The 20,639-nt window shown below is 41.6% G+C and overlaps 1 protein-coding gene across 1 annotated transcript; it reads left to right on the forward strand.

Annotated features, from left to right (window-relative positions):
* Nucleotides 1–19,291: 19,291 nt before the first annotated feature.
* LOC133102336 (porphobilinogen deaminase-like) lies at nucleotides 19,292–20,318 on the forward strand. Its single transcript, XM_061207299.1, is given in 2 exon segments — nucleotides 19,292–19,875; nucleotides 19,877–20,318. Coding segments are annotated over 2 exon segments (1,014 nt in total). The 5' UTR covers nucleotides 19,292–19,303.
* Nucleotides 20,319–20,639: the final 321 nt, after the last annotated feature.

Raw genomic sequence — 20,639 nt, forward strand, 5'->3', positions numbered from 1 at the left:
AAAAATTCAAGAATGTGTTCTTCCGAATATTCTATTGGCTGCTGTCTTCTTTTTAAGAGCACTGAAGTGATAACCTCCTGTTGCTCTCGATATCCAAAGCAGTAACCAGGAAGACAGTGACCACGGCCCCATACCAGAGCTTGCCCGCGGCTGCAGCCCATTGAGGTCTGCGCTGGACGCCTGGTGTTGGGCCCCAGGGGAGTGTCTATCTTCTGTAGCTCCCGGCACCACTGTCATTGCCATCACAAACCCTAAAGACCTCTGCTCTTTTGATTTTCACTTGTTCTCTATTTATACTCCCTTATCTTGGGATTTAGTCCTGAATCCAAGGAGCCTAAACTAGGGGAGAGTTCATCCCCCAAACTCTGGCTGACCATTCTCAAGCCCAACCTAGGCTATCAACACTGAACTCTCTCTTCCCACATGACAAGTTATTTCCCACAGGTTCTTTGTTGCCACAGTGTGTTCTAAATATACCTGATCTAATTTCATCCTTATGATCACCCCCGGAAAAGGTGGTGCCACCAATTTTACAGATGAAAAAACAAGGCATCAAGAAATTAAATTAATTACCCTACATAACATAGTTGACAAGAGACAGAACCCAGAATTAAACCTGGTCTCCAGCCCCAAACCCTGAAGTATAACACACAGATTTTTCCACTTTCTAGTGATTTGTGTTTCAGATATGCTGCTTCCTAAACCTCATATTATACAGCCTCAATGTCAGGGAATCCTTGAGGTTGCGTGACACTTCTTCACAAGACGTGCCCGGACATGCTAGAATCCTAAAGCTAACATGATTCTGGCCCCGACTCCAGTTATTATGTGTAAAAGTGTTAGCATGCAGTTAAGGGAGCTTGCACTCCACAGATGTGAAGACCTGGGCATGGATACATGCTTTGCAAGTATTTGTATAGACCCCGGACCCTGAGATTTTCTCCTCTATGCAATTGGCTAAGAACATTTTCCAGGGTTGAAAAGGGCCTGGTGCTATCAGGCTTCTCTCTTTATTCTCTTCTGCAAGCTTCAAAGTCCTCTCTCTCATGTCTAGGTCTTTTATAAAAGTCACATATAAGCCTTCTCAGATTCTCTGAGGCAGAGCATGAACTCTCCTTACCCTGTAAATTTATCACCTTCTACACACTTCTCTCAGCCTCCACATCACATTGCTTCAGAATATCTGTAGGTCTGTCTTGCTCAGTAGGCTCTGAGGTAGTTGAGAACACGGACTGTGTCTTACTCAGGGTGTAGCCCTAGTGTCCAGAAATAACAGGAACCCCTGGAAAACTCCATGACTAATACTCGCTCTTTACAGATATATAAACTAGATTTTGTTTTATGTTTTCTAAACCTTATTCCCTAAGCAATTTATTTCACACTTCTCACCTACATGTCTCTGACAGCAGAAAGATGTGTCCAGAGGGTCAAGAGGCCTAACTCTACACAATGTACTTGTCGTGAATTCAAATTCTGACATCTTGGTTATCATTTGTTTCCATCTTGCTGCAGGCTTCTCCATAATCCAATGTGCCCAAGATTGTAACAGATGAGATCATCTGGAATGAAATACAGATAAATATATTTCTTTTCTATTTTCTTAAATATGAATTTATTTTCAGGTGCAACTTAGGAGAAAATATGATCAGCTGATCAAACTGTTGTTTCATGGATGTTATTTCACAAATAAGAATTATAAAAGGAGGACTTGAATAGCTAGATGTTTGGAAAACATGCTATATTGGTTCCTTTTTCTTTTGATAAGAGAGATATCATGGTAGTAGAAGCACAGACTCTAAAGCCAGACCCCTGAGTTTAAATCATGGCTTCCCCACTACTAGTTGTGTGATATTGACAAATTTCCTACCATCTTTGTGCCTCTGTTTTCCCACCTTCCAGATGGAGGTAATATTTGTACTTACCTCATAGAGTTGTTGTGAGGATTAAATGAGTTAATATATGTTAAGCATTTAGAACAGTGCCTGACACATACTGATATTATTATTATGTTTTAAATGTTTCACATTATGTATGGTAGAGTAAAACTGAGGCTCCACTAAGATACGACAAGGATCTGTCACCTCACCTTGTTCCACCTCTCTCAGCTTTACATGTCACAACATCTAAAATGCTCATACTTCTTTTTGAGAAGCAAGTTGTGATAGATTCTTGTAAAAACTTATGATGTTCAAAAGCTCCTCTTTACTATAACATAAAAGTAGTACTTTATTTATTTTCTCATAAGGATTTACAATCCTGTAAGGGCTTACACGTGCCCTGTGACTGCTGACTCTCTGTAGGAACTCTGGCTTATTTACTAGGCATGACGTTATCGGGAAGCCATGTTGCCGAGGGAAAGCAGGTCATACTTGTGTGTACCCGACAAAACTAGGCTTTGATGTAGAGCCTTTAACTATGTCCCTAGTGCAACTTGGATAATAACATATGAGTTGAAAACCCAACCTTTATATAGTGGCTTGTAGTTTAACAAAGTGTTTTGAATATATTGTCTCATTCAATGCTCAAAAAAATCTGAAAAAAATTAGTAAATCCATTTTGCAGATGATGAAACTTATGGACAGTACCAAATATCCAACCAGAATGTGGCTTAATAGTTATCTTTAGGGATAAACATTGAAATATTAATAAAATGATTATTTAGATTTTCTTCAAAATAATCCAACTGGGGGAGGGAGTATAGATGAAAAGAAATTGGCCAGGAGTTGACAAATGTTGGAGTCGGATGACGGATATTTGGGGCTCATTATCCTATTCCATCTACTTTTGTTCCTTTTTAAAATTCTTCCATAATTTAAAAAACATTGTTTAAGTTAAAAAATGTGTTTCTGATTTTCCAAAATATCAGTATAACTCCTGGCTGTGTTCTTGATCTGCCAGCTGCCATTGGGTGAGTCTGTGTCCAGTTTCCTCATCTGTAAAATGATGATAATAGCAGTGCTCCCCTCATAGGGAAGCTGTGAGAATTAGATGAGCTGCAGGCAGCTCTTCATACACTGTTATCCTGATTCCTTGTTGTTTGCTTTTTCCATAACAAGCTAACATTCACTTTGAGCAAAATATTAATAAACTCATTCATTCTTTCAATAAATAAACGCCTAAATGATGTGCAAGGAATGTTCTCAACACTGAGGATACAGAGGTGAATAGAATAAGCAGATTACTTGCCTTCCTTAGCTTGAATTCTAGTGGGAAGAAAAAAGAAAAAGAAAAAAAGACATATGCATAGAATGTGTTAAATGCTAATGGAGAAAATATAGCAGGATAAGGGGGATAAAGAGTGATGGGAAGGGGACAGCTATTTGAGCTGGGATGCTCAGGAGATGGGCGGTGTTGTGCCAGACTCTGCTCTCACCAGCTCACCAACTAAGTTTCAGAAATTTTGTTGGCCAGTCGTAAAGCGCAATCATCACTAAAAATTAAATTACATCAATTTAAAATTAAATAAATTTTATAAAAACAAAGGTAATAAATATTTAAAACTCATCACTTCCTAACTGCTTTCCTGCATTTCACTGTCATTCTTGCCACGGGTTGTCCATGTCTGCGTCTGTGTCTGTGTGGGAGAATTGCTGTGTGACAGTGCCCATTGCTACCCATCTGTTCCCAACTCCCCCTACACTGACCCCATTATAGAAGCTTGAAATTGCCCAGGGTGGAAGTAGTTACACTGGGAAATGTGGCGAATGCAACAAATCAGGGCTTGGTTTATTGTTTGGTGATGGTCACCCTAAACTTCAGCAAATGATGAATAAAATTGTCAACAATACAGATGAAACTTAAAATTGTGTTATAATATAAATATCACACATTTTTCTTCAGAGAGCCAGTTCTTAAGCATTTACCAGCACATCACAGGTAAACCTCTCTAATAAAGTGACAAGGAGACTTGGAGATGAGAGTGAGCCTTGCAGACGTCCTGGGGAAGAGTGTTCCCGGCAGAGGAAGCAGCAAGTGCAGGCCAGTGTGGCTATAAGCAAGGGAGCCAAGGAGAAATGCTTGAGATCAGAGTGGTAAAAAAGCCAGCGCTTGTGGCACCTTATGGATCGTTATAAAGACCACCTTTTAATCTGGGAGAGACAGAAAAGCCCTGGAGAGTTCTGAGCAGAGACGTAACCTGATCTGACTTACATTTTAATAGGCTGCTGTAGCTGCTGTGGAGAGTAAACTGCCAGAGGGAAACACAGAAGCAGAAAGATCAGGTAGGATGCGACAGTCCAAGGAAGAGGTGATGTTGGCTTTCACCTCCGTGGTAGGGAGATGTTTAAGATGGTCACCTTTTAGAACAAAATTGGGTCATTTGTAGAGATGTGGATGGACCTAGAGACTGTCATACAGAGTGAAGTAAGTCAGAAAGAGAAAAACAAATGTCATGTATTAACGCATATATGTGGAACCTAGAATAATGGTACAGATGAGCTGGTTTGCAGGGCAGAAATAGAGACACAGATGTAGAGAACAAACGTATGGACACCAAGGGGGGAAAGTGGTGGCGGGAGGTGGTGGTGGTGTGATGAATTGGGAGATTGGGATTGACATATATACACTAATATGTATAATATGGATAACTAATAAGAACCTGCTGTATAAAAAAATAAATAAAATAAAATTCAAAAAAAAATAACAAAATGGTCACCTTTTAGATATATTTTAATGGGAGAGTCAACAGGACTTGCTGAAAGATTGGAAGTTGGAGATGAGAGAAAGGAAAGTCCAGGACAACATACAGTTTGGGCCTAGGCAACTGGAGTGTGAGTTGGTGTTCACCAGGATGGAGAGGACAAGGATGGTGTTTATCAAGACTGTAGGGGGGCTTCCCTGGTGGCGCAGTGGTTGAGAGTCTGCCTGCCGATGCAGAGGACATGGGTTCGAGCCCTGGTCCGGGAAGATCCCACATGCCGTGGATCAACTGGGCCCGTGAGCCACAACTACTGAGCCTGCGTGTCTGGAGCCGTGCTCCACAATGAGAGGCCACGACAGTGAGAGGCCCGTGCACCGTGATGAAGAGTGGCCCCCGCTCGCCACAACTGGAGAAAGCCCTCGCACAGAAACGAAGACCCAACACAGCCAAAAATAAATTAATTAATTAATTAATTTTAAAAAATTAAAAAAAGACTGTAGGAAGGGGAGGGAAGAAGTGGGAGTTTGGCTTGGCTTTGGACACATTAAATGGATGCTTATTAGACATTCAGATGAAGATATTACATAGGCAGTTGGGTATTTGTGTGAGGAGTTCAGGGGAAAAGTTTAGGCTAAATGCATATTTAGCTGGTGTTTAAAGCCATGAGGCTGATTGAGATCATGCAGGGAGACAGTTTAAAAAGGTAAGAGGTTAAGGATTAAGGTCTGGGTGTTGAGCCATGCAGTGCTCCAACATCAAAGGGTCTAAGAAATGAAAAGGAACCAGCACAGAAGGCTGAGAAGGTGAGCCTGTAAAACCATTGTTATTTATTTCTTTGCACCCTGGTTCTTTCCTACAAAGCCTTTGAGACAGCAAACAATGAAAACAAATAATAAGCTAATAAAACAGAAATAGAAAAAAGTCTGTGTCAATAGAAAGACTAAAAATACGTGAACTGTGAGAAACAACAGTATAGTTACTGTGAACTTCACGTTTCGTTCTGAGTTTCCTAGAACTCAAAGTAAAAAGGAAACACAATCAGTGTATTAGTGTGCTAGGGCTGCCATAAGAAAATACCACAAACTGAGTGGCTTAAACAACGGAAATGTATTTTCTATAGTTCTGGAGGCTGGAAGTCCAAGATGAAGGTGTCAGCCGGTTTGGTTTCTCCTGAGGCCTCTCCTCTTGGCTTGCAGACGGCCACCTTCTCCCTGTGTCTTCACATGGCCTTTCCTCTGTGCACTCCTAGGGTCTCTTCCTCTTTTTAAAAGGACAGCATTCCTATTGGATTAGGATCCCAAACTTATGACCTCATTTAGCCTTAATAACTCTTTAAAGGCCCTATCTCCAAATATATTCACATTGGAGGTTAGGAATTCAATTTTGGGGGAGACACAATTTAGTCTACAACAATCAATGACACTATTTTTACTAACAAAATTCTGAGAGATATACTCAAGTAGGACTGTATGCCATAATTGTTATGTTAGTCCTCTTTAAGTCAATACTATTATAGGATACTTGGTTTGCTCAGATATTACTTTTAATGATTTTATTAAAGGTACATGTGAGAAAGTGTCCAAAGAGAATGTCCCCGAGCTGAGTAGAGGAGGCTGGGAACTGAGCATGCCCCAGGGTGCCGGCTTCAGAAATGCAAATGTCTCTCTAAGAAATAAGTGCTGCTCTTACTCTGCTTTGATTGCATCTCTAGGTTTTGATGTTGAGAAGAGGAGTATACCAAATGTAAAATAGATAGCTAGTGGGAAGCAGCCGCATAGCACAGGGAGATCAGCTCGGTGGTTTGTGACCACCTAGAGGGGTGGGATAGGGAGGGTGGGAGGGAGACACAAGAGGGAAGAGATATGGGAACATACGTATATGTATAACTGATTCACTTTGTTATACAGCAGAAACTAACACACCATTGTAAAGCAATTATACTCCAATAAAGATGTTAAAAAAAAAATACTCCATAAAAAAAAAAGAAGAGGAGTAGGTAATCAGGCAGGAAAAATTCTACATAATCCTTACTAAAATCCAAGTCAGATGTTGGAAGACAATGCTGTATGCATCACTATTAGAAATAAAGATAAAAATCAAACACTGAAAAAATTCTGTGGACCAGGACCACCAATATTCAAGATATGATGAGGAGTCACAAAACTTAAGAAAATTATTTATTGAAAACATGACTCCTTTATATTCTCTAGGAGGTGTATAAGTACTTATTTTTACTTTAACCTAAAAAATATATATATAAAGATTCTAGAGACTTGTGACTTCTCATGGTTTACTAGGGCATTTTTATCTTCACCTGTTAGCTTGCTCTGATAAGCTGTAAACCTTTAACATGGAAAAGGACTTGTTTATTTTGGGGGGAGGGGGAGGAATAGAAATATTGCTGTAGACTATGCCCACTTTGAGGTCATGCTTAGTAGGAGCACAAGAAGAAGAATGCCAAAGAACATTCCTGAGGGATGAAGTAGCTGGTAGCATGCCCAGGTAGAAATAAGTACATGAAGAGAGACTTCTATGAGAAAGGTGGTACCTGGTGTTATTGACTCTGAATACTGAAACATCGAATGTAGTTGAGTCATCCCTTTCCATAAAGACAGCAACGTGAGTAAGAGGTGGGCATCTTTACCTAGGAACTTGTTGAAGATAACACAACAGTTAATTGAGGATCACTAAACCACAATGATGAAATGAGGATTTACATTCATTGTACTAACTACCTAATGGTCCAGATAACACTAGTTTCATGAAATGCTCTGTGCAGAAAAAGTTTCCAAATCAAAGAAATTGGGAAAATCCTACAGACTTCGAATCTAATATAACTTCACAACTTCCATTAGCATATTTATTGTTCTGAAATATACTTTAGTTAAAATTTTAAAAGGCCTTTAACTTTGTTTAAAATGTCAAATTTACTTGACCAAGAAACACTTTTTTTAATGATACCTATTAATATCTTGATGAACCAAAAAATTTTAGAACAGTGACAATTTTTTAGCACAACCAACATTTTATATTATAACCCATTACATTCACCCTAATATAACAAAATCTTCACAAAATAACACCAAAAATGTAACTTTTTTCCACTTCTTTCTTTTTTTTTAACATAAGTAACAACCCCACTAAATTGATTTGACCTGTTAAACCATTTTAACTCACAGTTTAAGAAACAGCACTTTTGATGATGATGCATAGAGGGAGGCAAGGATGTAATGACTAGAAAGATGTGCAAGGAGTTCCATACCCTGCCCTTTAAGTCAGCTGATCCTCCCATGCGACCATGCACCTACTGCCCATTAAAGCAAGCCCAGAGCACTCTCTGATGTTTCTCCCATTGCTTTTTAGATTTTCCTACCAAAGTATCCTTTATAATCTTTATAATAGCAAAGGAGAGAGAATATGTATGCAACCCTGGATGGCTGTAGCATAGCCCAAAGCAACCACTGGCAAGGGTAAATTGTCTTTGAAGTCTTAGGTTTTATCTTAAAAATTCATGCAAAATTTGCATTTGACTCTGTAATATAGAAAGTAATGTAATGTAAACTATCATTAAACACAACTGACATTCCAGGAAAGTGCTCCAGGGAGGGTTTTTTTCCTGCAGATTTTCCTGCTGTGCCACTAAGAGATTTTGTCACACTGTTCTGAGGAATGACTCTTATTCTTTCACCTAATCCCACCCCAGTTTGATCCAAGATTGTTTCTGTTTCTCCATCTCTCTAATCCTCAAATTCTAACTCTATTTCTTGCCCCTGCAGCCACAGATTTAACAATCATTCTGATTCACCTCCTTGTATTTTTGATCTTTGTATTCCTTTATGGTTTTTAAATTTATTTATTTCTGGCTGCGTTGGGTCTTCGTTGCTGCTCACGGGCTTTCTCTAGTTGCGGCGAGCAGGGGCAACTCTTCGTTGTGGTGCGCGGGCTTCTCATTGCGGTGGTTTCTCTTGTTGCAGAGCACGGACTTTAGGCGCATGGGCTTCAGTAGTTGCAGCACGCAGGCTCAGTAAATGTGGCTCATAGGCTCTAGAGCGCAGGCTCACTAGTTGTGGTGCACGGGCTTAGTTGCTCAGTGGCATGTGGGATCTTCCCAGACCAGGGCACAAACCCGTGTCCCCTGCATTGGCAGGTGGATTCTTAACCACTGTGCCACCAGAGAAGTCCCCATTTATGGTTTTTGATGGTGCACAATCTTATCAATTTTTGTGTCCAATGACAACTCTTATTCTAGTTCCCTGTCCAAAGAAACCCCGTCCCAATTTACAGCCCATTAGTCCACACTTGACTCAATCTGGCTTGGCCCCATCTTGGTTGAGAGTTTATTGAAAAATAGAAATGGAGAGTGGGGAGCGGGTAGGAAAATGGTATCAAGATTCCAAAATTCGGGAATTCCCTGGCAGTGCAGGTTAAGACTTGGCACTTTCTCTGCCCTGCCCAGGTTCAATCCCTGGTCAGGGAACTAAGATCCTATAAGCTGTGTGGCACAGGCAAAAAAAAAATGATTCCAAAATTCCTCAATACAAAATGGATTGGATTTTAGTGATGGTTGAAATACTTCGACACTTGGTGCCTCATAGAGGCACTCAGAAGTGCCACCCTCATGTATCAGCAGAATCTCCTACCTCTGTGAGCTCCCCGGAGAGATTAAACGATCAATCCATGGAATACCTGGGCTTTCTGACACTAGGGCAAGATTGTATATATATATATATGACACACTGTTTTTGGAGAAGCCTCTTATTCCACCAACAAGTGAGGACAAAAAAGGCAACTCCTTCCCTGAAAATTGTGCTCAATTCCAAGCTATCCTTTATAAGTTTTGATACTTCTACCAATCAGGATGTGGTAAACAATGGTATCTCTCACTTCAGCAAGGGGTAAGTCCACCAATTAGCTGTGCTCCAGGAAAAGAAGTTTGACACACTGTCCTGAACTCAATTCAAGGAAGGCTACGTGAGGTTGTCTCCATAGAATGTATCTTACTGATCCACTCCCACTCCAGCCCATGCTTAGGTTCAGCTAGACCAACTTCTCAGCTGTACCAGCCCTGCTCTCCTGACCCTACCACATACCCCATACACGCAAAGCGTCTGGGAGAAATAGATCACAACAGATTTTACATCATTCTTTATTTCCTCATTACTATGAAACAGGTAAAATAACCCTGGGCCAGTGTGGTCAAGAAGAGTCTCTGCTGTCTTCCAGACTGGAGTCCAGCTTGTCCTCATTCATTGGGTTAGCCAAAAAGTTCATTTGGTGAATGAATACTTTTTCTCAATAAAGTTCTTGGTGAAAATGAAAAGTGGGTCTTTTATTTTTACTTAAAACCAAACGAAATTTTTTGGCCCACCCAATATTTCCGTCTGTACCTGCCACATGGGATTCGTTTCATGCAAGTCCTTGGGATGTCACTTCCCTGTTTGAGACTCATTCTGTCTCTAGAAAATTGCCCTTGGTTATACTTGCTCAGTGTTAGCTGTAAATAACAATATGCACTGCAATTATGTGGAAAAGCCAGGGCCTAGAATTCTATCTCATAAGCCCCCAGATTCGGAAACAGATAGATACATCCTCTAAAGGCAAGGTTCCCAAATAGGCAGCCCTCAAGTCATGTGTTGCCTGCAGTGCGCTCTGTTAGACCCACACATTTGTTTATAGTTTGACTTGCTCACCAATATTTGGAAATTGGAAGATTTTAATCCAAACGTTTGACTTTTCATGGAAAATCAGAAGAACTGGCAAAGCTTGACCCTTATTGTGACACCCCCATTTGACCCCTCTGGGGCTAAGCGGCAGCACCTCCTTCAGAAGCTGCCTGCTCTCTCCGTTTTAACCCAATCGTCACCACTTTCTGTTTTCTCTCATACACACAACCAAGTGTGAACTGCTGATTTTCTTAGACTACAGAAGTATTTATTTGCACCCATGCCTATATCAAAAGTGGGAAAAGGAAAGCTAGACTTCCTCACAGATTTTGTGAAAAACTAGATAGGACTATATTTTTTGGTGGCAATAACAAATTTTTCTTACAAGTTTAATATGCAAAGTGTGTTTTAAGTTGAAAGCATTCAACTTAAGACATAATTACAAAACAAACTGCTATAAGAACTACAAGGGACCATGTACAAGGGAAAAACCTCTACAAGGGACCTCTTGTAGGGAAAAACAAGTGTGATGAAATAAATAATAATTAAAAAAATTGAGGTGTCAGGGTCTGTTTTGGGATGTGGTAATGCTGCTGTGAAATGCATTTACAAAGCTGGCTGTCTTCACTCATGTACCTCATCACAGCCCCCTACACCAGAACCTTCCACATTTATCCCCATCCCACCCCACTGGCTTTTGAGTTTGCAACTTTTGCTCTAAAAGAGTAAATCTACAAAAAGAAATGACACTCAATTCCCCCATCACTACCCACATGGACCCAACATACCTGTCATCCAAAAATACCGCAACAACATGGTATATTTCTGGTTAACAGTGACTACAAATCATGGAGATGTGACATGTGTATACTTTCAGGTAAGAGATACTTAATGGTGAAACAGAAAATGAGGCATTTATACAACTGGGTATTCCAAACAAGTTTGTGCTGAATTTTTTCTCCTGTCCTAGACTAGTGCAGAGCTATACAGAAATAAGAGCTAAAATATACTTCAACTGGATATAGAGTATTCCAGACAGGAAACAGGGGCTGATTGATATGGCAGGAACACACTTCTAACATTTGGGCTAATGGTAGTTAAATAAATCCCCCAAGCTCTGATTAGGCAAGAAGGAGGGAGAAGAGGCAGCGTAGGTGGCCTAGGCTAAAGTCCGAAAATATTTTGAGCAGATCAGCATTTAGTCACACACGGGTTGTGATGTCAGCAAGACAGCCTCAGGACAGCCTTCCCAGAAACGGACTCTGAGCAGGGGCTGCCCAAGTCCTGACAAGACCCGAGAGTCCTATAATCAAGGCAGCCATTCCCAGGAGGAGGAGAAGAGCAGGGGGTCTGGAGCAAAGTTGAAGCATGTAGTGTACTGATCCCTTCAGTCTAACATCACTCAGATCAAGAGCAGCGTGAAGGTAAAGGACCTTACTATGTAGAATTTTTTCTTTTCTTTTTGACTGCTAGATGTAATAAAAACATAAGAGGTAGAGACTTAAGGAGATGCTTCACCAAGCAACAAAATCACTTAAAGTTCACTCAGGTGTTACAGAATTACCTCATAATTATATGACTTTTTGTTGCAAGTTTTCCAAACTGGGTTATCCTATCCTTGCAAATCCAACAGCCTCACTGGAGAAAGGCTTGATGTGGCAGAAGTTGCTAGAGCCGTCTGACAAAACCAGACTGTTCCGATTAACTCCATGACATAACAAATTACCCCGAAATTTAACAGCTTAAAACAACCACTTTATTTGTTTACAATGTGAAGTATCAGTAATTCAAGAAGGTCTCACTTGGGCAGTTCTTGGAGCCCCTCACACAGTTGCAGTCCAGAGATTGGCTGGACTGTAATTATTTGAAGGCTCAGCTGGACGGGATGTCGGCTGAGAGCTCAGCTGGGGCTGTTAGCCCCGCGTCTGCATCCTGTCTCTCAGTGCAGCTGGGTCTTCTCGCTGCAGAGCCACCGGATTCCAAGAGCCATTATCTTCAGAGGGAGAGTCTCAAGAGCACAGAGAGCAAATGTTCCAAGAGACAGAGGAAGAAGTTGCAAGACCTCTCTTGACCTAATGTTGGAAGTCACTCAGTGACACTGGCCCTGAACTTTATTGATCAATGAAATCATTAAGACCAACCCAGAATCAATGGATCCCATTGATCTATGAAAGGGGTATCATCTAAATTTGGAAATTGACATCCTTTACTCTGATGTTATAGGTTTTAATTGCAACCCTTCCTGGTAGTCAAGCCTAGAGGTATGGAAAATAACTTCTCTATGTTTTGTTTGTTTGTTTGTTTCTAACATTCAATCTACTGTTTTGCAATACCAAACCTTTTAGAAGCAACATTTCTCATCCATAGTTTGTGATAATTTTTGAGTTAAAATTTAATATATAGAATTTCAGTTAATCTTCCTTGAAGAAATAATTCAAAACAAAGTTTCTTAAGTTTGGAAATCAGGAAAGACAGGCAATAGACTTCTCTTTGTTACATGCTGTTCTAGTATACTTGGTGTTATGTAGTCTGTTCCTAGTTAATCTCAAATTACCTTTATACAATTAAAAACTCATAATCTTACTTTTAATCAATTTTTTTTCTTTTGTTCTTCTGTAAAAAGATGTTTCTGATCTCTGAAAGCTTTATAAAGAGTAAAAGGATATTCTTATTTTCCCCAAAATGATGAAATTGCTGTATCTTCTTTCTTCATGGCTAAGAAAGCATTTAAAGTCCACACCCCAAATCAGATGCCTTATTAAAAGGAATTAGAGCTTAAAAGGGAAATAGAGGGTTTCTTTGAAATATGCCTTGGAGGTCTTGTCCTAGACTGTGAAACTTAAAAAATGTTTCATCATGTAAGATCTGGTTCTGTTTTTTCATCCCTTTTTGTTTGCAGAATGGGGGCATGGCGTGATTTTTTTTTTTTTTTTTAAGAATCAATCAGTGGTTGTTTCTTCTTTAGTTTCTTCAATATAAGTTTCTTTCCTCTATGATACTGTCATCCTCCTCCTCCCCCTCCTTCTCCTCCTCCCCCTCCTTCTCCTCCTCCCCCTCCTTCTCCTCCTCCCCCTCCTTCTCTTCCTCCTTCAGCTCTACATGCTTCTTATATTCCTTTTCCCTTTCTTTAGTATTCTGTATCCTTGAATTGGATTTATATTGAAGGAAAATCAAAACAAAAGAGGAAAAACTAAACATGAATCTTTGTATATCTTCCAGTGTAAGAATTTATGGAATCAAATGCATGGTCCTTCACTGAACCTCCCTAATTTAGAAGTCTTTCAGCTTAGTAGACAGCCATTTAAATTAAACTAAAAAGGCTATTTAAAGCAATGAGGGAGGATTTTAAAAGGTTAGTAAAGTATTAAGCTAAAAGGGATTTAAAATATGTATTAGGTAATAGGCAAATCCATAGTGACAGAAAGTAGATTAGTGGTTGTCAGGGACTAGGGGAGGGGCAATGGGGAATGCCTTAATGGGTACAGATTTCTTTTGGAGGTGATGAAAATGTTCTGGTAATAAAGTTCAACTCTTGTTTTTGCTAATACTCCTAGGGCCCTAGAACCTGTTCTTATTCTGAAGAAATCCTAAACTTCCATCATCAATCCTAAATAGGTTATGTTACACCATCCTTGTGGGGTTGTGAGAGGTAAGCAGGAAAGAATTGTTCTGAGGAACAAAGAGCCAAAAATAATCCTGAGCTGAAATGGCTGCCTCACCACCCCCACGTATGGTTCATTCTAGTCACACAGATGATCATAGTTCATCTTGAATCTGTAAAGATTCAAGAATTTAAACTTATTCCCTCAAAGGGAATTGCAAAAATCCAACACAATCTTGAGTAAACAATTAAGGTGTTTATTAATTTATGAACCAGACACCCTAATACAGACATATGTAGAAAGAATAGTAATAATGGTTTGAAAATCAGAAGATGCACTATGGGATTTTGTTTAGTCATAAAATTCAAGCCATGTCTAATTTTCATGCACACCTTCTCCCCTATTTCCTATGTACATAAAGTGAAGACTTAATTTTGAAATTACTTCCCTTTGTGAAGAAAATTGAGTTCTAGAACCATCTTCTCTTTGAGCTTGTTTCAAGGCTTTGTGCTTTATTTTGTTATTTAGGGAGATGAAGTTGAGGAGATATTGCTTGTTTTCCATGATTAACTTCCATAATTTCTTTACAACTAACAGCATTTTTGAAGTCCTAATAGATCAATTAGTGTCCTAGGCTGGACAAAGCTATTTCCTTCCCTTCTGGGAGCCTTGAATGTGAAAATGAAAATATGTGAGAAGATTGCAGTCAAAGAAAGGAGGAGGAGGAGAAGTAGAAGAGGAGGAGGAGGAGGGAGAAGAAGAGGAAGAGGAGGGGGAGGAGGGGAGGAGGGGGAGGGAGAAGAAGAGGAGGAGGAGGAGGGGGAGGAGGAGGAGGATGGAGAAGAGGAGGAGGTGGCAGCTTGCAGAGAGTTGGAGAGGAGATATGGGATCTAGACTTGAAAACTGGTCAAGCACATCCTTGAGATGGCGGAGCACTCTAACAATTCATCAGCGGGAGAACGCATAGGCCTCAGAGTCCTAGAAGTATCAAAGAAGTCTGTTGGATTTACACTTTAACTCAAAATCAAAACCACCTCCATGTGTGTTTCCTTTTTTGACTTCTTCCTCTCTAGGAAGTTTCTGACTACCCCCTATTAGGAAGTCCCTATCTAATACCTTCCTTAGCCAGCTCTGTACCACCCTTAGCTGGTCCTATTGGGATGGCCATACAAAGCCAAGCAACTTTGCTCTGTCCCTTCTTTGTATAGCCATGTCATTACCATATGGGTAGAGGTTTGATGGCCTTTGTACTTACTGTTTCTTCTGCAAGGAAATGCTCTTCCTAGATGTGCACAGGGCTCCCTCCCTGTCACAGGTTGGGTTCCCTAGGAAGCCCACTCTGAAACAGGCTTCTGACCATTAGATGTGAATATTTATGGAGGGTATACTTGGAATCAGCTGTGAAAAGAAGGGAAAGGAAGGGAGGTAGGGTTAGCAGCCTCAGCTAGCCCTAGGGGGGAGACTCCGAAACAGAAATATCCCGCGAGGTAGGTCCTGTTTGGGCTTTTCTATCCCCACCTTGATGAGTCAATGGACATGGGCCACCTTCAGGAAGGACACGGCCTTGAGAGAGGCTCCTGGCACCAGAGGCCTCCCCAAACATTCCGAGGCTGAAGGTTGTCTTTTGACAGCTCTCCAGCACCTGGGGCAGAAAGTCCTTCCTTGACGGGGGACCTGGGTAGCACACGTCTGCATCCCTCACTTCATACAGACTCTTCGTAAAGGTTACCTCCTCAGAGATGCCCTTCTGACCATCCTTTAAACTACTCCCATTCCTAGCCCCCAGATACTGAGATCAGGGTGTCAGCAGGGTTGGCTTCTCCCAAGACCTCTCTCCTGGGTGTGTATATGCTTGTCTTCTCTCTGTCCTCACATGCTCTTCTAATCTATCTGTGTCCAAATTTCCTCTTCTTATAAGGACACCAGTCATACTGGATGAGGGTCCACCCTAATGACCTCATTTTAACTTAATTACCTCTTTAAAGACTTTATCTCCAAATGCAGTCACATTCTGAGGTACTAGAGGTAGGGCTTCAAAATTCAAAATATGAATTTGGCGGGGGGGGTTGGAGCACAATTCAGCCCGTAACACACAACAGACTAAGTTTCAAGGTTAGCCAAATTGATGTTAAAATTAATGTATGTACCATAAGATCACCCTAAAATAAATAAGCATCAGCTCACACAGAAAATTCCAGAAGGTTGCCTAGGTGTGAAAGTAATTGAGGGCATGTAAATAGAGAGGCTTACAGGAGTGCTTTCAATCATTTGGCAAGTGGACAGGCTTGGTCTAGCTTCAGATTCGCACTGCAAACCTGCATTCTACACCAAGGCACATACTAAAAGACGATTTACTATCCAAGACGTTGTATTGAAGAATGACTTGGCCCCAAAGTGAATAACTTCTGGACCAGTTGTGTCAGTAATACTGTAATAAAGACCAAACATGACTCTATACTGGATCTATTCCTTTAGCTCTAACCTTTGTGCTCTGTTGCCTGTGCTTAGTCATGCTGGCTCTGGATCTTTTGTAAAAGAATGTTGCCTATAGCGTGAAATATACAGGATAGCCTATTCTCAAGGCTCTGACCTTTAAAAGTATAACACTTTTCCATTCATATAGAGATTAAAAGTTGCAGAACAGAGAATAGTATTTGTCCTGTTGGAGGTTTGCAGGAACATTGTGACCAGACCTATGTGGACAGCTGCAAGAGCAAAGGATTCCAACACCAAGAAGTTTGTGACAACCAGCCACACCCCCTCCCCTTTTAGTATGAAAGAAGCCTGAATTCTAACTCGCGTAAGATGGTTCTTTGGGACGCTAGTCCACCATCTTCTCGGTCTGCTGGCTTTTCAAATAAAGTCACTATTCCCTGTCCCAACACCTCGTCTCTCGATTTATTGGCCTGTTGTGTGGCAAGCAGTATGAGCTTGGACTCGGTAACAATATCTTGCTATTATTGTTAAAGTGTATACATATATATATATATGTCCTTACAAAGGAAATCCTGAGGTGGTTTCAGTATTTTAGAACTGAAGTAGGGGTAAAGTGCTGAGTTAATGTATCAGAATGTAGACACCCTGTTTTCCCCTATCAGCCTCCCCAATCAAACCTTCAGGATTTGAAGGAAATTGTGAATTTCATCCACTTTTTCTTTTTACCTAAAAAAACACTCTTGTCTTTAAAAATCTTGTTTCTTAAACTGTGACCCTTCCCAGCAAAATCAGAATCACCTGGGGTCTTATTAGCAGGCAGCATGGCTCCCCCAGACCCACTAAATGTGATTCCCTGGGGATGGGACCCAGTCATCTGCTTTTGTAACAGGCTCTCCAGGTGATTCTTATACGCAATAAAACTTGAACATTGTTTTTAAAAGCTGATGAGGGTCTCATATACAAAATATTTACTTTGGTGGATAGATTTTTTTTTAAAAAACTGCTCCTTAAGATAACAGGAAGAGAAATATTAACAACAATAATAATTTTGTTTTGAACATAGTTGTACATAGTTATCTCAAAGGCGTGAATGAATACTAAAGTCTATCACATGACTAAGGGCTCTCCCAGCATAGGTAAGAGTGGGAATGGACCTTTCAGGTAAGGTACTCCTGGTCAGTGAAGGTCCCACCTGTCGAGCAGCCAAGTATGTCCTGCTGGGTCAGCTTGCTGGACTCCTGTGGATGCAGCCAGTAAGGAGACGATGAGCCCACCTGAATTTTTACAGTTTGTGACACTTGACAGAGGAGATGGCATGAGCTTCATCTTCACATTCGTTCCTCTTGCCCCCCAAGTTTCACGCCCAGTGTCCAGGCCAGGTAGACACTGCATGCACAGTTATGACAGTTGTGTCATAGCAAGGAAGCTCACGCTTAGAAAAAAACCCAATCTATTAAAGGAGCTATTAGTAAACCTGTCCATCCACCCCTACAGAGAGAGAGACAATATCTTTATTATTCTGATCAGGAAACAAATCTACCTTCTGACTCAGAGAGAGATATCATTTTTATCACCCTGGACTATCTCCAAGGATAGAAGGAAACTAGCTTCATTATCCTGGAGAATAAGCAAATCTGCTCCCTGCCTGGAGAAGATCTGCAAATCTCCTTGAACAAAGCTGTCAATGCTTTTTGCTCAGAAGACATCCAGATATGCCAGGATTATCTCTCAGCACTACCTTTTAATATGTTTTGCTTTGATGACTCAAAAGTTAGCCTGGGTGTTAGGAGAACTCAAGCTTGTCTTCTTGCACTGACTCCAGAAGGTAAATCTATATAATACTTTGTATAATCATGAACTCAGGCTTCAAACTTTTTAAGTAGTGCATCCTGAATCTCAAGCAGAATCTTGCATGTAGCCTCAATGTATAAAACAGATGAAAGCAGAGGAGATGAGGTGAAGCTGTCATGAGCTGGGACTTCTCCTCAGCCCCTTTCCCTTTATCTCCCTGAGTTGGATTCTGGATCAACTTGGCCTCTGAGCAACCTCAAAATCTCATATCCCTCAAAATACAGTTGAAAACCATCACTGTACTAAAAGAGTGATTGCTGTTTTATAATTGCTAGCCCTCCTCAGCAAGTTGGTAGGTTATCATGCAGTGAGAAAAGGGATTAGGGTATGAGTAAGTAACAAACAGTTCTTCCTGGCAGCAGTGGAGGGGAAAGCTGGTGGTTTTAGTCACTAAGTCATGGAGGAAAATAGTTTAGTTTCTGTTACAGGAAACATGTCCAAGCATGTCTGTAAAGGATAGTGGTCATCTCTGTACCCTTTTACTTACTTATTCGTGCATTTATTTTTTTCAGCAAGAATATCATATCGATATCGATAACCTACTAAATACCAGATGTAGTGTTAGTGTACAAAAGTGAATAAGACATGATGCCACTAAAAGGAGGGATAAATAGAAGCAAGTATTACATCAGTAAAAACTAAATTTTTACAATGACAACATTACATACATGTGCCGTACGAGGGTATGATGTGTTTCTATGAAATCTTCTGCTAGTTGACTCTTTCTGCCTGAGACAGTCATCAGAATATGTGCAGCAATTCCTTGTGTTGGAGAAGACAGAAAGCCTTGAGGGACACTTTTTTTTTTTTTAATTTTTGGCCGCAAAACGCGGCACATAGTATCTTAGTTCCCAGACCAGGGATTGAACCTGTGCCCCCTTCAATGGAAGCGTGGAGTCTTAACCAATGGACCACCAGGGAAGTCCCAGAGGGACACTTTTTAAAATCTACTTGCTTTCCCACTCTGAGGCTCAGCTGGCCACAGGCCAGGAGCTGAGGTTCCTTTCTTCCAAGCCAGTGATTCTGGTTCTTGGACAAGGTGTTGAGGAACACTGAGAGCAGCGGGGAACGTGACCTCGGGACTTTTTCTGCAGGAAGAAAACAGCCCAAAGATGAGAGTGATTCGCGTGGGTACCCGCAAGAGCCAGCTGGCCCACATACAGACGGACAGTGCGGTGGCAACGCTGAAAGCCTTATACCCAGGGCCGCAGTTTGAAATCATTGCTGTGTCCACCACAGGGGACAAGATTCTTGATACGGCTCTCTCTAAGACTGGAGAGTTTACCAAGGAGCTGGAACACGCACTGGAGAGGAATGAAGTGGACCTGGTTGTTCACTCCCTGAAGGACCTGCCCACGGTGCTTCCTCCTGGCTTCACCATTGGAGCCATCTGCAAGCAGGAGAGCCCCTCTGATGCTGTTGTCTTTCACCCAGAATTTGTTGGGAAGACCCTAGAAACCTTGCCAGGGAAGAGCGTGGTGGGAACTAGCTCCCTGCGGAGAGCAGCCCAGCTGCAGAGAAAGTTCCCACGGCCGGAGTTCAAGAGTATTCGGGGAAACCTCAACACACGGCTTTGGAAGTTGGATGAACTGCAGGAGTTCGGTGCCGTCATCCTGGCTGCAGCTGGCCTGCAGTGCATGGGCTGGCAGACCCGGGTGGGGCAGATCCTGCGCCCTGAGGAGTGCGGGTCAGGGGGCTCTGGGGGTGGAAGTTCGAGCCAAGGACCAGGACATCTTGGATCTGGTGGGTGTGTTGCATGATCCTGAGACTCTGCTTCACTGCATTGCTGAACGGGCCTTCCTGAGGCACCTGGAAGGAGGCTGCAGTGTGCCAGTGGCAGAGCATACAGCTATGAAGGATGGGCAACTATACCTGACTGGAGGAGTCTGGAGTCTGAATGGCACAGATAGCATGCAAGAGATCATGCAGGCCACCATCCATGTTCCTGCCCAGCATGAAGATGGCCCTGAGGATGATCCACAGCTGGTGGGCGTCACTGCCCGGAACATTCCACAACAAGCCCAGCTGGCTGCTGAGAGCCTGGGCATCAGCCTGGCCACCTTGTTGCTGAACAAAGGAGCCAAGAACATCTTGGATGTTGCACGGCAGCTCAACGATGTCCACTAACTGGTCTGTGGGGCACAGGTGCCTGCGTTGCTGGTGGCCAGTGCCTACATCCCAGCCCTCAGTGCCCCATTCCCATTGCTACCTGGGGGGTGATTACCCAGTGGATTGAACTGCAGGGGCAGAGACTTACAGAGACTTGTCTCACCTTGGGGCCTTGGTGACGGCTTGTCTCCTCAGTAGGTGGGGGCTTAGTCTCTAGAGAAAAACATCTAACAAGCCACAGCCTTTGAATGTAACCAACTCTACTAATAAACCAGATCTGAAGGTAAAAAAAAAAAAATCTACTTGCTTTGAAGGCACTGAATCTTATAAACTCTAAAT

This window comes from Eubalaena glacialis, chromosome 12 (genome assembly GCF_028564815.1).
Source record: "Eubalaena glacialis isolate mEubGla1 chromosome 12, mEubGla1.1.hap2.+ XY, whole genome shotgun sequence".
NCBI lineage: Eukaryota > Metazoa > Chordata > Mammalia > Artiodactyla > Balaenidae > Eubalaena > Eubalaena glacialis.